Below are 17,643 nucleotides of genomic sequence, written 5' to 3'. Positions count from 1 at the left end.
ATAAAGAAAAAGCCAAGCCAAAGTCATGGTCTTGTGGACCTTAAATTACACAACTGTTTTTAGCTCCAGAAGGTGATTCAAAGGAAAAGGATTTCGCGATATCACCGTCACTGAATGAAACTTGGTCATCGATATACCTGAAGTTGAAGTCATCCTTCTTTGAGAGTTCACTTGCTGTGATTTTGCCCATCCGAACAGAGGTTCGTACTCGAGGACAGTAACAAACAGATCAGGAAGGATGGGGCACAATTGTTCAAAATTCAACAACAAAGGGATTGATTAAATTGAGTTGTCTCACCAGAGAAAGTTAATCGAGAAAGAAGACAACCGTGGTTTCAGATAAAACGGGATGGTGTAATTAGCATTCACAATATCTGTCTGTCTCGACAAAGAAACCTTTCACCTTTGCTCATTGACTTCATCCAAGCCATCAAAGGTTCAAGGTCTGTTAAGTGAAATGTAGACCGAAAGACGTCCAACATGGTCGATGTGCCTCAATCAACGGTTTACAACATTGCCAACGGACAACCTATCTTGATCGCTATAGAAACATGGTCTTTCTCTGGATGTTTTGTAGTAAAGAATGGTATAATTCGCTTCTCAAGCCCTCTTTCTGCTGCAGCGCAGATGGTTTTAGCTTCTAGTAGAGAAGACCAAGCTTGTTTAGCCGGTCAATGGTAATCAGGCTGTAGTCGACGGCGTTGCTTTTAGAGTCTGACCGCTAAATGCAACCTAAATGCCTAACTTTCGACCTTGTCTCTGGAGAACTGGGGGCTTCTCATTTCTGAAACCGCTGGAAAGAAATTGACAGTTTTGACAGAAGAACAATTCTTATAATCGATTAGCCTAGCCAAACCCATGCAAACGCGCAGATCATTTTGCCGCTGCTCGGAGTCACAAGCGATTGCTCACACCAAACACTGGTAGTATCATGTGATAGTTTATCAGCTTATTATTAGGATGAATCTGACTTCCCCAGCTCAGTGTTATCCGTATTAGTGACTAGGCGTATCTAGTCCACAGGGGACGAAGGTAATTGACTAGAATCGAGTCGCCTCATTCATTTGTGCGGCTATTTTTCTTGCTACGGGTCTTCTTTGCCACATTGCATTGCTAAGGATCTTAAGTATCACTCGAGGAAATGTCAAGGACGTGGTCTTCAGGCAGGTAACGAGTCGCACACAGCTAAGGCAATGGGCATCCTCTATTTATGTCTATACAGGGGCATTGAGGAGGAACAGTACCCTACATTCAGCCAAAGTGGTGGCGTTGTATTTACTGTTTGTGCATTTCATCCTGATCAAACCGATTGATTTATGCATTAGTATCTCGATCTACTTGTATGATGATTATATCTACACGCCCGATGGTTTATATCTGTATTATTTGCATGCCAATAATCACTCATATTCCTATAGATTAAACTTTGTCTGTATTTGTGTGGTGCTTCATACTAACAGTTTCGTCAACGGATATCAGCTTTAACATGTTTTGATACATAGGAACGATTTGTTCATACGTAAATATACACTCATTTTAAAGTCGATGAATATTTGCATCTATTTGTAGGTTTATTTCCAATAGTGTTATTATTAATATACATATGTATCTTGATGTATACATATTTGTCTATTGGTGAATATTGCACCTGTTTGTGTGTTGACACTGTATTTATGCTTACTCTCTACCTGTGTGTGTGTTGACACGGTATTTATGCTTACTCTCTACCTGTGTGTGTGCTGACACTGTATTTATGCTTACTCTCTACATGTGTGTGTGTGTGTGTGTGTGTTGACACGGTATATATGCTTACTCTCTACATGTGTGTGTGTGTTGACACGGTATTTATGCTTACTCACTACATGTGTGTGTGTGTTGACACGGTATTTATGCTTACTCTCTACATGTGTGTGTGATGACACGGTATTTATGCTTACTCTCTACATGTGTGTGTGTGTTGACACGGTATTTATGCTTACTCACTACATGTGTGTGTGTGTGTGTTGACACGGTATTTATGCTTACTCACTACATGTGTGTGTGATGACACGGTATTTATGCTTACTCTCTACATGTGTGTGTGTGTTGACACGGTATTTATGCTTACTCACTACATGTGTGTGTGTGTTGACACGGTATTTATGCTTACTCACTACCTGTGTGTGTGTGTTGACTCGGTATTTATGCTTACTCTCTACCTGTGTGTGTGCTGACACTGTATTTATGCTTACTCTCTACATGTGTGTGTGTGTGTGTTGACACGGTATTTATGCTTACTCTCTACATGTGTGTGTGTGTTGACACGGTATATATGCTTACTCACTACATGTGTGTGTGTTGACACGGTATATATGCTTACTCTCTACATGTGTGTGTTGATTCATACTTATATTTCAATTGAGGAACATCAACTGTTGTTCGCTGATATACAAATAGTTGCTGCGAATATCTGTGTAGTATCCATTGATACAAGGTAATATTTTGATTAATGAATATGAAATTATCTTTTAATTGACACACATTATCTACGAATATATTTGCATTTTGAAACCATGTACTATAGTCATAGATGTCGTTGTAATATTGATGAATATATGTAAATATAGTGGTTCATATGTGCTCGAATTCACGTGTAGAAATACATGCGTAAGTTTTTGTCTGTTGATATCCACTAAGGTTTCCAGACTGAAATAGATCACCATTCCTACAAGTACATTTGGCCTAATTGTTGAATCCCAGGTGTGTATTTGTCTGGGGGAAGATAATGTGTTACTACATCAAGTGTGTATCAGTAAGCCCATTGTACCATTATAGTAAACGTCAAGACAATGAATATAATTAGAGTTCATTTGCAAAGCTATCTAAGTGAGTGAGTGAGTATGGGTTACGTCACTTGTAGCAATATTCCAGCAACATCACGACGGGGAACACCAGGAATGGGCTTCTCACATTGTACCCATGTGGGGAATCGAAACAGGGCCTTCAACGTGACGTGCCAACGCTTTAACTACTGGGCTATCCAAAAGTTTGTACTTTTGCAGTCGTATTTCAACTCAAGGACGATTGACTATGACTCTTGGTCGAATCTGAAGTGATCATGGAAGTTTTATATTTCTGTGGCATTATGATAAAAAAAAGACCAAACACTTTGATGAAAGCGACGTTGACGGTAAACTTTTAATACTTTGATGAATCTTGTGAGCCTGGGTATGGTGCTGACAGATCAAAGGTAATAATCAATGAACATCTTCAGACCCACAATCACAGGTTCCTGGCATAGCCAAGGGCTGTAACTCCACGGTGCCCTTAAATCACGAGGTCGCCGTGTTCCTGAATCCGAGGCGACCCGATCATCACATATGTGAGTTAGTAAATGAATGTGTGAGTAGGTGAGGTTTCATGTTAGCAACAGCACGGCCAGAATGTCCACACACATCGTAGCCTTCTGGTAATTCGCATAGGAAATTATATCATATCGTTTTAATCATCAAAACATGATTGTTCACAATTAGATTATTTTTTTACTGATCTATTTGTCTTACCCGTTATTAAACCAATACCCCGTGCTGGATAGATATGTACAATCTTCTTGAAAACTTCATAGAAACTCTTAATTCATATGCATTACACAACTACCAAGGAAGTAAACCAGTACGTGGACAAATAGGAAATATTTCATCACATAATGAATGTACAACATACACATGTGCTTGTACATTCCTGAAGCAGCAATGTAAAGAGATTGGCACTGACAAAGCGTTATCCACAGGACTGTATGGGACGTGAAATAATGTAAACTGCCCTAACGTCGACTGTTCCTTCATGGTGACAATGATTTCAGCAACTCCATACAGTGGTGTCTTCATTTTACAACTGAAGAAAATGCTTCTGTTTAGATTTCAACGGAAGCCCTTTGATTTTAAACAGGTGAATCGATGACTTAAAACAAAATATAAAGATTTTATTAACATTTTATGGTAGACATGTTCCAAATTTCGTTTTGTGGCCATTAGACAATTTGCTTGACAACGGTGTCAGGATCTACAACGAAACGTCGCATATATTGCAATGAAGAAGCTGTCGATCCATACAAGAGAGTCTCTTCGTAACTACTCGTGTTATTCCGGCAAGCCACGTGGCGACTCGTTTCCCTCTCGTGGCCATGTCCAATCACAAACAGACAAGAAGATGAATCTTGGACTATTTCCAAGGAAAGAATAAATCTGATTTTCCAAATATGGTTACTCGAGAAATTCATCATACATCATGAAAGTTTCTTTATGTAAGTTTCTGATGATGTGAACAAATATCAGTAACAAGGTGACTTACAATCGCGGACATAATCATGAAAATGGATAATCGTAAAGAAACTATTTAACACTGACATTTTACTACACGCGATGGTTTGCACAGCGTCCTGACAATAATGGCGGACCACATAGGTAGGGGTCTTCATGTAGGTCACGGGAAGAGGCGAGTATTTACGAATTTACAGAATACTAAACTACGTATGTCGAAAAGTGGAATAAGGATCTATCAGAACACACAAGTATAGGATAAAATAAGACCACTAGACATTCAAAGCACCATCTACCAAAGTGACGGATACATTGCGATACCACACATAGCTCGAGTGTGTTTAAATCGAACTATAAAGGGTTAATGCATCTGTGTCAATCACGTCACTACGTACTTGACTACGCAACGTAATATTAACATCGCACCGTTTGCATCTGAGGTCACAGAGTCTCAAGTATGCATGGCACTAGTTCCAAGCCAAGTTAACCGCTATTTTCATCACGCGGCTAATAACCGCTTATAAGCTACTTGTGACACGTAACATCCGCGACACCTTGCTGTCTCAGTGTTCCATGGTGCACACAACTATCTGGAGACAACGACCTGCACTTCAGACTCTTAATCGGGAATCCGTACTGACAGAATGGCCTCGACAACTCCTTGAAAGCAGAATCAGAACCATTGTTTATTCCAGAAGAATACTGCAAGAAATTCAGAGGCGCATTCGCATTCATATATTTTTCTTTATGAACATTTTTGAAATACTTGAACCACATGAATTATGTTCAAATTTCGTGTTTGCTTTGGAAATGGTGTATTGTCAGCATCGTGCTGTTTTACGTCATAGATAGGATTGAGCGAATGCGGTTTTAAGCCGCATGGGATATTCCAGCACTATTACGGTGAGAGACACCAGAAATGGGCTTCACACATATTACCATGTGGGGAATCGAACCCGAGTCTTAGGCGTGACGATGGTACACTTTAACCATTAGGCTACCCCACCGCCCTTACAAATATTTGATTTCGACAGGAAGAGATGTTCTTGTGTCTTCAGGTTACACTACTGTGAAATATACAACACGTTCAAATACAGAACAGTAAACCTTCAACGTCATCATAATGTGTATCGCCCAATGTCCTTATTATAAATGACCATGAATCTTACGTTTTCAGGGACTTGTCTATGTGTGTATATGGACGTTTGGTTTCATTTTTATTATTATATATTTGATATCAAACTATATGGTTATACAGACACACACTTCCTAATTACACTCTTTGTTTTAGCTTGCTTCTCATTCTATTTAATAATTTAAACGTTTGTTGTATGTGCCCTCACTGAAGCTGATTTGATGCATGACATTACCCTCTAACTATTACACAGTTTCCTTCAACATCAAGTGATTCACTGAGTTAATTAGGAAACAAACCTAGTGGGTACGGTGATATAGCTGTACATTAAACTCCTGCTATGCTAATAGTGAACCGAGAACGAAGAGGTGTCAGTGGTGGGACTAAAACGTGTCTTATCATCTGCTTGGCTACCTACGGTTGTTTTAAAACACAGCAGTTATTTATGGCACTATTTATGGGTGCTTTCGAATTGGTTTGATATGCAGAATGGCATCCGTGGTCGTATTCTTAATAATCATGATTCTCGAATAGTAATAAGGCAGGAATAGGGAAGCTTGTCCGAGTTTTGAAGCTCCATGTATTCAGTGTCTAGCAACACAAGTGACTCTATGACACGTAGGTTCAGGCTGCTTTCAGTAATATCAATAATAGAATCCGAATTGTGATGGGTGGGGTTAGCAACAGTAGACGTAGTAGACGTGGTAGTAGTAGACGTAGTAGTAGCAGCAGTAGTAGTAGAAGCAGCAACAGCAAAAACCACAGTAGAAGCAGCAGCAATATTAGTAGCAAATACAGTAGCAAGTAGTTGTCGTTCAAGCGGTAGTTGTAGTAATGGTAGGGATTGTGGTGGCAGCGGCGGTGAGGTAATGTATGGAGTAATGGTAGTAGTAACAGTGGTAGTAGTAGCAGTAGTAGTGGTGGTAGTAGTAACAGTGGTAGTAGTAGGTGGAGGGGGAGTAGCGGTACTAGTAGCTGTAACAGCAGCAGCAGCAGCAGTAGTAGTAGTAGTAGTAGCAGTAGTAGTAGCAGCTGCAACAGCTATGGTGATGCTGGTGGTAACAGCAGTAGTAGTAGCTGCAGTTATTGTGGAAGCAGTAGCAGTAGCAGTAGCAGTAAACACATATGCACCTGACCTGAAACACATCTCCCAAACAGATCATATAACTCCAAGGCTGCAGGAGATGAATGTGGTATCTCTACTGCCTGACACAGGCAGCGTCGGGAAGGACTATCGCCCCTGCCGACATCTCCACCGTCATCCAACAAGCCAGTGCCAATTTCTATCCTCTGCCTCTCCAGGTGGTGGAAGCATCCAGTCACCCTTACCAGGCGATCGATAAGAGCTGTGTTCGGGCCTATCAAGGAAGGAACTCCGCTAGATCACGTTGATCAGGATAATTAAGCAACGACATTGAGCGGTAGCACATCCAGGATACACATGAGGCCATGCGGTCGACAATTTACAATCTCGGAGATGAATATTCCACCAATACTTAAGATTAGATAAAGGAACAGTCATAACATCATTGGTAGGATTCGATACGTGTAAGAAATGGTTAAATAGAAATTGAACATTATTCATTTAAGATGTACCTCAAATAATCAATATATTTCTCGAGTGATGAAATTACATAATCGTGGGTGTCCGATTTGGATGTAAGGAATAGAAGGAGGGCAGTTCTAGTGCAATGCATATTTAAGTTTTGTTATATCCTGTTTGTTGCTAACGTATTAAAACGTTGATGGCATGGTGGTTCTCGAAGAACTGGAAGTTGAGTCTTTGATGATTCCTGCAAGGCCAACGTGACTTGATGTGTCCCAGTGCCCTACTCTTGCACATCTGCCCGTGGGTTGTGATTATATTAGATTCTATGGATTATTAATGTACCGTTAAACTACAAACAACCGTTGCCCTTTCAACAGAGACATACGCTATGGTTCCACAAAGATGCTGAAGCAGTTGTTCTTCACGGGGACACCTCTCAAGCTCACTCCATACCACTTTCCGCATTTGAGGAAGAATATTGTCAATTAATCTTTGAAAGCAGTCTTTATCTTTGCAGTACTTTGTGCTAAACAACGGTTGAGCAGGAGACGCTCAAAGTTTCGCAAACACCTTGTGTCATTACTTTTGGAAAATGGATCATACAGAAGTGTTTCTGATAGAGTCTGAATAAAGTAGGACCCTTGCTATATGAAACACCGATCCTGAGTATTGACATTTTTGTGTCAGTTTGCTCCTTTGAGTTAGAAGAAATGCAATTAAGAGATTCTTCACAATTAAAAAAGATTCATGAATCACAACTCAAATCTTCCTACATACATTTCTGCAAATACAGTAAAGTGCATGTGCCCTGTCGCTCCGTATGTAAACACAAACTAGACAACAAAACTGTTTACTTCCACACACACTTCAGCTGAAACGTGACGTGACTACCAGTAGGCATATGCCCCTTCTCATGGCGGTATGCTAATATACGCTCTCGTATACACAACTACAGTCCCATGAGGAAAAGTCGACAAGATCGCTAAGAATACGATAATCCTTCTTCATATTCCACAGACACGCAACAGACACGTAACAGACACATTCCAAATAAGACTCAGGATATGGACAACAACAGTCGAAGCCATGGTAATTCATTTGTTATTCTGTCCAACCATTTTCCAAGGTCAGAGGACTTTTTGGACAACTATTGCCCTAAATGCAGCCTTTTTGGATGTATGCGTTTTTCCTATTAATTGTGTATGGACCATTTAATAGAAACAACGCGCTTAGTGAATGATATGCAAATTAACCATGAGCAATAGAACCCGGATGAAACGGAAGGTCAGTGGAGGTTACAGTCTCGAGCGCACAAGGGAACGGTGTATATTTGGTAACGAACCAGTTCAGACAAGGAAAACGATAAAAGATTGTCTTGCACGAAGGCATTGTATTTGAATCAATCAGTGTTGTGTGCATGGCACTGGTACGTTCACTCGGCATTGTACCAGCCATAAAGAGTCTCAATGTACCATGAGATGGTGCCAGTTATGTTCCCGTTCTGTTAGTTCGTGACGGATTCCACTTGGCTTGTGATTGCCTTGCCTTTTATATTCAGACAAAAACCTATTTCATTTATCAGGGAGATTGCTTCAATTTCGACGTGTGTCCAATGGCCACTCCACTGGAATCATTATTTTGATACTGGATACTGAACCGTCGCTTAGATGTGTACAAGGCTTTGGAATCATTGTTCTCTTAATTCAATGTAGCTGTAACAATTGTGTGCGGAATTGAATCTGTAATACGGGATGAAGTATATTTGTAAGGGCTTAGTCGCTGCAATTGGAAGGAAAAACGCGGATGTATCTCAGCCAGAAGAGAAAGACCACATCGATAAATACACACACAAATATTTAATAATCAGTAATATGTCTCCTTCAGAGTGAGGTTATTATGTAACACGCCATGCTTGTGTTATTGGTGTTTTCTATGTAATACTATGCCTTACATTTCAATACTTAATTAACATTTTTGTCAGTATTAGTGTAATTCATTAACTCAAATTTGTCGAATTTATAGTACATACCACTGATAGTTGTTAGAAAAGCTTATGTACATGTAGTGCTCATTCAAGGTAGATCGACAATGGGTTAGCCTTGAGAAAAACGTGTTCGGTCATCAAACCAAAATTTCTTTCGATTCTCTACGTGTGTACACTGTGTGAAATCCAAATATCGTGTACATGAAATATGAGCAGAATATGGTTAAAATGACCCTCTCACAAGCACAATCATAATATACATAATAGCCCTACCACTACCATCACATGCCGATATAAGACATATATTAAATCTAACGTACACAATTAGATACACAACAACGTATGGTAAGGACTTACAACTTCTTTAATATTTGATCCTTATCATTGAATAATAAAGAAGCTGTAAATCCACTTCCTATCTGTTATGTTACCTTCCAACTTCAAGAATCTGAAACAGTGAGTTAGATATGGACTTGTAGCTTTGCAACATACATGTATACAATGTGCGACTAGAACAGCAAGTTGTTTTGGCTTCGAAAACCGCTTATTAGTGCTTCATTAATACACCAGACTTACCTTAAAACATAAAATTAAAATGATTAATCATTAAATGATCACAAAATATAAAACTCCAGTCAACTTTGTAAATGTTCTTTTTAAACACAAAGACACTAAACAAAAAGGTATGTTTGTGACATCAAGTTAATCCCAATACAAACATATTTCTTTGTAAGTGTTCTGGGAGCAAATTACTGCATTATCATCTGACACGTGGGCGACAACTCAACGCTCTCAATACGTGACAGGTATTTTTGCATCTATTCCTAAATGAGACACATCTGCCAACAGTGTAGCTGCACAGTACCGTGTCATACGCCAAAACTGACGTCACACTTCCACAGTCGACGTATCTTGTTAATTTCGTTTGTATATTTGCTTGCACTCGAAATGCTCTACTCAATAACCGTATAAGGCGTCAGAGAACAGCTCTGACGTATGTGTGACCTTAATTGCAAGCTCGTAATATCCAAATATGGTTTTAATACTACAAGAACTGATGGAATAAATGTTACGTCAGTTTTAACCTTATACAGACATATTACTATCATCGACTTGCGACATATGGATGTTCAGCCACTCACGTGTCTGTGACATCTTTTACACGGTCAGACGATGATGGAAAATGTAACTGAATTATTGAATGAACATTATTATCGATACCACACCACAATTCACATTGACGTGATCATCGATCGATCTCAGATAAAAGTGTCAAATCACTTTTTTTACTTTTTCATTGCCTGATAACACTTTTACCTAATCCACTTGAAGTAGTTCATCGGAAGCAAAATCGATTTGCTTCAATAGCTGAACCAGTTTGATATGTAAATGCAACTGAACAGTTAAATGGAACATTGTCAACCGTTGTTCTTTATAATGAAACATGCACGTTTTTGTCAGGTATAATGTAAAGAACAGACACACACAAATGACTACATAAAATTACGAATAAAATATGTTTTATCAGTTCTTCTGAAATTATGTTAGACAAAGTGCGTCTGTAATAAATATGAACACGTCATCATTGACACGGGGTTGGAATCGTTCCTGCTGATATTGTTATAAGTATCGGTTCTGTATTACGTTACACGTGTTAATGCAACGTCATTGTTAACGTTAACAAACGCATAACGTCCGTTTCTTCTGCTGGATTGGGTTTCCTTGTTGTTAGGTTCCGGTTCAATATTCATATATTCCAGACCAAACCTGTCGTTGGCCCTGAAAACATTTTATCCTTGAATTCATTAGCTCGAGCGCACTATGTGTCATGTTCACCTCATCTTGCTGAAAACCAGATTTTTCTATCACAAGTCATTATCACGGTGTATTTACCTCGACACAGGGTGGCTTCAGTCAATATAATTTTGCTATTGGACGTGTGATATATGATTTATGACACGAACTAATGTTTAGTTCTTCAGAATGTGCGTATTATCATAGCGCATTATTCTGAAATGGGCCTATCATCGTCGAAGAATAATAACATCCATTCAAAGGCTGTTTTGGCATGATTATTTAATTTTGTCCTAAATCGATTGAACCCTTACCTTGCCTGAAGGCTATCCAATAAATTGAATGTTGAACCATTTTAATGAAGCCGATAGAAATCTGCTACAAATACTGTTATTGGTTATAAATACGCGAGCTTATAGTTCTTCCAAAATCGATGCCATTGAGAAGACGCGGATTAACATTACTGTACATGCGTTTGAGCATAAACTACCACCTCAATGCAGCATTACATTGAAGGGGGATGATGTTGTCTGTTTGATGGCACAAACAACATGGCTTTCTGGATTGACACGTAAATCAACTTTGTGCAGACACTGGACGCTAAATTGTAGCGATACATTTTTGAGTGGTTGCAAATGTGATGTAACAGCAACTATATGTATTTTGAAACTGATTCATGCATTTACATACATGATCACCTGCCATGTATTACACTTTCAGGGTCCCGTTTCACAAAGCTCTCGTAAGCGTGAGAACCTTTCACCCCCTCTGTTGCAGAATCGGAGGTGCGAACGCTAGGAGATAAGTTACGAGCTCTTAGACTTGTGAGATGTTTGTGAAACGGGACCCAGTTCTGGAGGGCGGTAGGAAAGCCTCGTGGTTAAAGCGTTCGCTCGGCAAGCTCGGTTCGACTCCCTACATGGTTACAGTGTGAAGCCCATTTGTGGCGTCCCTCGTCGTGATATTGCTAGAATATTTCTAAATTCGGTGTAAAACTATATTCGTCCACTCGTGTCTGGACAACAAAATCGCCATTTCAATCGTTAACCGGTGCCAGTCTTGTTTACATGTGTCTAGTTTCAGAACAAATAGTCCAAAGGTCAAGCTGTTTGTATTGACGTACATATCTATGGCCTATCCAATGTTATCATGAATGAAAATTAATGTTATATTTAATTCCGATGAACTATTCTAATATCTATAGTACAAGAATCGAAATGCTGGTTGTAGTAAATGCTACATACATCACACGATCTTGTCCAGATCCAGCACCAAACTTGCAGTTGACATGCAATTGACTTTGTGTCGATGGCAGTGAGCGGGCTGAACAGAGATTAATCTCTCTCGTGTTCAGAGTTGTAAATCACATGGTCTAAGCTACCACCAGTCCTATTAACCAGTTGCTCGTTAATCACTGGACATCTCACAGTAAAGCCGAATCTTGCCGAGAATTCCAGTTCGGTTCATTTACGGTTAACTCAATACAACGTGTGCACTGAGAAATGGATACAGCCGATAGTAACTGTTGTGAAACTTCCAAAGACCAATTATCATCATGTTTAAATATTTTAGATGTTTTGATGGAAAATGGGTTTACCATTTGAACGTGATGTCATGAAGTACATTTTCCCATTTGCACGATATCACATATATATCCTGTTTCATCAAAACATATTGCTGAAACATTTGGTAAGTATTCATGCTGTAAGTCACACACTAACATACGCAACCTATTGACCTGAAGGTTCCTAGATACTTTCTTCATCTGTGAATACACTGCTGCGCGGAGGTAAGTAAGCCCTGTATGGTGTACGAGTTGACCTGATGTACTGCACATATTACAAACCGTAAATTGAAATCAGTATGTTTGAAGAGCATCTGAAATTAGCAGGTACTGTCTTGTTACTACTGTGTGTAGTTTAGGAACATCACAAGCAATGTAAGCCTTCATATGACCTAAATAAACACACTCTTCTTCAAAGTATTTTGGTCTAATAGAAACTACAAAAATGGACGCTATTTGAAATACATTTCGTGATATATACAGATTGGTGTCTATCTACATATAAAACCTGTCTGGCGTTGTATCATACTTTGCGGAGCATGTTACATTACGTCACCATACTATTAATAGGATGTTGCTAGAAGAATTGTCTGGTTTATCCGGTCTTCAGCCTGGTTCAGGCGATGATGTACACCCACTCAAATATTTTCTCAAGAGGAGCTATTGTTGAGAGGTCATGAAGACTAACAATAGGTTCTAATAGTTATGTGTCAGTCACGTATTTCCTCACTACCCCATACAATACAGCACTGTGGTCTTAAGGTATCTGCTAACGGTTTTCCATCGTCTTACTTCAGATCGTCATAATGCTCTATGGGGTTTTACGTGTCGGTTTTTGGTCCACGAAATACTGAGAAACTCGACACGTAAACGGGGCTTGCGGTGTTTCGACCTCTTTAGTTGCGAACCTTTGCAGCTAGTAACGTGTGTATACCTACAGTCGCTTTCCCAATGGAAATCCTAATCACACAATAGACAGTCAGCAAGCAGGTATCCTTGTCTTACCCCATCATTTGTTGGCTGCACGTCGTAATGCACACGAAGGTTTAATCCTTGTCTTACCCCATCATTTGGTGGCTGTACGTCGTAATGCACACGAAGGTTTAATGTGCTATTAATTTTGTGATTACACTATCTGTTATTCTAAACGGCATTGCAGATCGGACAAATCATACAAACGAAATTATATTAAATAATGTACATGACTATATAAGAAAATCAAACGGTTCCCGTACACTTCTTTCAATACACATTTTTGTACTGTAACACATCCCCTGTTTATCTCCTGCTGTCTCTGATTCTGACACTTGGTTTTGATATGATTAGCTATTGTAAATATCTTCGGAGAAGGGTTTGATTAAGCTGTAACAACAATTCCCCAATCCTTTTCACTCTGTGAATAAAATGTTTAAATCAATGGTTTGAACAAACTACATATGTTTCCTCTTATAACTGAATCCCCCAATCTAAATACCGCATGTCCATCGAGGCTATCTTATAACACCTCCCTGGACCATGTGTCCAACACCTTCTTGGAATGTATTCCCCCGCATGATTGCCAAGTCATGTACAATACATATTAGAAATTGTTATTCTCGCACCTTTCGGCACTTTATTCTCCACTTATCGATTCGGAAAAATATGGGTCAGCTCTTCCATCACGTTATAAGTTCCTTTTGCGTCATTAGGAACCTTGCTTCGTGCTCTCATCGTTTATCATGTTGTGTTTGTCTTAATGCATACTGTAATTGCACTGAAAAGATTTGACAGGCACATGCCAAACGTATCTAAAACTAAGTTTGGTAAAGTTAGGGATGGGTGGGTATGATTTGTTGTCGTGTTTTAGCAATGCACCTTCAATATTATGACGACAACACCAGAAACGGTGTTTACTCACATGCGTGGAAGTGAGGAATCGAACTCCTCCTTCGGCATCATGAGCGAACGATTTAACCATAAGGCTAACACAACCCCCTGCACATGTATCACATGCATATGTGTTGGAATGAGCAACGTGTACTTCTTTATAGTTTGAATGAGTGAGTTGTTTTACGCCGCTTTTGGAGAACATTCCAGTAATATCTCAGCGGGGAACACTAGAAATGGGCTTCATGCATTGTGCCCATGTGGGAAATCGATTGACGAATTTGAACATTAACTGCAGGTGATACCCTTAAATGACCCGTATTTTATGTTGGTACTCGTGTATGCCGAATAAGGTTAACATTTTCCTATTAATAAGTAGGGATCTAAGAATACAACCCTATTCATACACTTAATGAAATGGCATGATAATGCTTTTCCATGATTAAATAAAAAACCTTGCTGATACTGATAATACTGTTATGGGCATGTCTATTTATGTAACCCTTCATTACACAAACCAGATCACCTCTGTTTCTCTAACCATGTGTTCCAGTTGTTCATGGTTCTGAACAAGATTAAACGTTACAAGGTGTTTACGTTTCAGCTGATTGCATCGATATAATATCAACACGTTCCTATGTTCACCTCATCGTTTTGGCATTCCTGTAGTCGTAGTTATATAATTCTGAGGCGTCAGTTAATTTACAAACATGATTTAATGATTTTCTCATTAAAATCAGAATTGTGCATCTTAATATGCCATAATGTCCAAGAGTCTGCCTAACTGCTTGCAATCTCTTCTCCAGAGTCTTTGCCATGTAGTTTTCTATAAACGCTATTATCACCTCTTGCTAAAATATCATAATAACAAGCATCTAATAATGCTGAACAGTAATATTCCTTATCGTTATTAAACCACAGTTCGCCCAAGAGAGTGTTGTTTTAATGAAGGCTCTGTGGTCATCGACTGTCACTCTTTATACACACCAGCTGAGACGAACACTTCATCAATGCCCTCTTCGACGCTCTAGTCATTGACAAAGATTCCCCAGTAACTTGGAGAGTCGGCAGGTCGTTCACCTTAACAACGGGAATGATCAAGGCTTCTGGTGGGATTCCCCAAGCAGTCTCGCGATATGTTTGAGTCGTATACATATCATGAATAAGATTTAGATCTGCGATCTGCATGGACTGTGTTTCTGGTTGATAAATCCACAACATTATCAGTGTGGATTGTTATTAGTAATGTTGCTGTGACGTTTTTAAATGGAATGCCTTAGCATTAAGATATGATTTTCTCGCAGAATTTCTGCAAACAAAATGAAGATGTTTGACTGAATCCTTCATCTGTAGCTTTCGATTTAACTTGAACACGGTAGGACATGCGAACACCGTGTGTCATTGGCATTTATCTAATCATATCATTTTCATCCCCATTTTCGTATTTACGCCTGGTGTCATCTCTTCCAAAGGACAATGAAACTGATTATTCTGTGATGTTGACGTTTCATGTGGATATTGATCATATGAAACCGCATTGACTTGATGAAATATGTGAATGGTTAGCTGCAGGTGCGAGCATTTAGTCATGAACGGACAGGGAATCAATAACGCCCTTAGTCTCATGTGTCAAAACGTATATCTCTATGAAGACCTTTGTCTTGAGCATGTAGCAATTCCACCAGCGCTGTTACCTCCACGGTTAAACCATTACATAAAAACGATCCATTTTCGTGTAGATTACAACTAGTACCTGCCAGGTCGTGGCATCATTATCGAGAAAATATTCTGACATACGAGGTTAGCATTTCACATGTTCATTCATAGAAAATAAATCAGAATGGTCACGTGATCATTTGAAAAGATTCATGGCACTGGCGGTGCTTAGGCGTTCGTTTCAACGACACCGGTCCGTCTATGCGGAATGTTCGCAAGTGTCTGCATTAATGATTGATGTAAAGCAAATATTGTCAACCATCCTTCACTACAATGGTAACAAACACGAACAGTGCATGCACTCGCTTCTCTCCGCCACCCCTAACCATCTCACGATATTTGATAGGGTGATTACCGCTTCTCTAGAGCTCTCAGCGAAGCACGAATGGTCTAATTTTACGCCCAACTAGATAGATAAGAATCACAGGCTCTTCGGCAGTAGCGAAAGACCGAACAGTGGGTAATTGAATCCGAAAGAAACCGTTTAACATTTTCGCAAAGAAGGTGGTAACATTTTCATTCTTCTGGAGGCTGGTTTTAAAAACTGAAGCTCTAATGCGCGAGAAGATGTATGTTGAAGATGATGGATGAGGGTTTACAAGTCTTTATCTGTACTAAAGATGATGAATCGAGGGATGAAGGGATGTGCTGCGGTAGGAATTACAGCTGGCAGCGAGTCGAACTGACTGCTACGGAGTTAAAGAGACGAGGATGGTACACACAGACACCTTGAGGTGCAAAGAAGTAATAATGCAGCCGGCGTTAGAACCTACCTTTATCCTCACACTTTCTCCACAGTCCTGAGTAAACCTTCCGGTACATGGGGCTAGTTGAGTTGAATTCTGATTCCTTCTTCTTTTCTTCAGTGTAAAGCCAGTAATCTGTAGCAACGGCTATGCACAGTAAGCCGAATGCCGCACATGCACAGATACTCGTCATGACTGTTAGTAGTCTCTTCTTGGAACAACAGTCCATCGTCTAAGCAGCGGTATCTCTAGACACACCTCAGATACCGGGGAAATGCATATCCCTATATCCGTTCGAATTTGGCCACTTACGATCCACAGAAACCAATACATCTGTGTGTCTTGAAACAAAGGGGTAGGCTCTTACCTCTTGTTCGTATGAGAAATAGTACCACTCGATAAATCTCCCAACGGGTTGGCTTCAGCGGTTTGTTCCCTGCCCTTGCATACACCGAGACGAGGAATTTGTCGTGAGCATAGTAACGGTGGTAGAATACCGGTGGCAGAGATAGTCAGACATCTAATAGACACGGCCCCAGCTCATGGCGAATTCGACTGCAGACATCACGGCAAAGGAGAATGGAGGCTAACTATAAATCGACGTTCATTCCAGCTAAAGGCAAATCACTCTCTCCCCCGGTCGAACACTGGCAGCCGGTGTAATCCTAGCAGTAGCGATTGACGCCATACTCTGTTCGAGAAATGATCGCTACCATCGGCTGCATCGGCGTGAACACCATTACAAGTCGCTCCCAGCGGAAGGCATGGCCGGGCCTTATTGCATATGCACGCATGCGCGGGAATTAGCTTCAAAGTCCTCTGAGATTCGAAGTTTGTTGCAAGACCACCTCATTGTAACGTCCAAATTTGGCGCTCTCGACCTTCTAGTCGCGTAATGGGTCGGCAATTGTGCCATGCACACTTTACCCAGCGCTGGGAGAACATTCTGTTGGGTTTAGGAATATGGGATTGTCGGAGAACGTTATAAACA

The 17,643-nt window shown here is 40.0% G+C and overlaps 1 protein-coding gene across 1 annotated transcript in view; it reads right to left on the bottom strand.

Annotated features, from left to right (window-relative positions):
• The window catches only part of LOC137283626 (voltage-dependent calcium channel gamma-7 subunit-like), a 55,942-nt gene extending 38,510 nt beyond the window's left edge, over nucleotides 1-17,432 (bottom strand). Inside the window, exon 1 of the mRNA XM_067815220.1 lies at nucleotides 16,680-17,432. Coding sequence (XP_067671321.1) covers nucleotides 16,680-16,881 — 202 coding nt within the window. The 5' untranslated portion in view covers nucleotides 16,882-17,432. The remainder of the gene's footprint in view (nucleotides 1-16,679) is intronic.
• Between the last annotated feature and the right edge of the window lie 211 nt (nucleotides 17,433-17,643).

This window comes from Haliotis asinina, chromosome 5, assembly GCF_037392515.1.
Source record: "Haliotis asinina isolate JCU_RB_2024 chromosome 5, JCU_Hal_asi_v2, whole genome shotgun sequence".
Lineage (NCBI taxonomy): Eukaryota > Metazoa > Mollusca > Gastropoda > Lepetellida > Haliotidae > Haliotis > Haliotis asinina.
The sequence above is the reverse complement of the archived record's forward strand: the minus strand, read 5'-3'. Positions and strand labels throughout refer to the sequence as shown.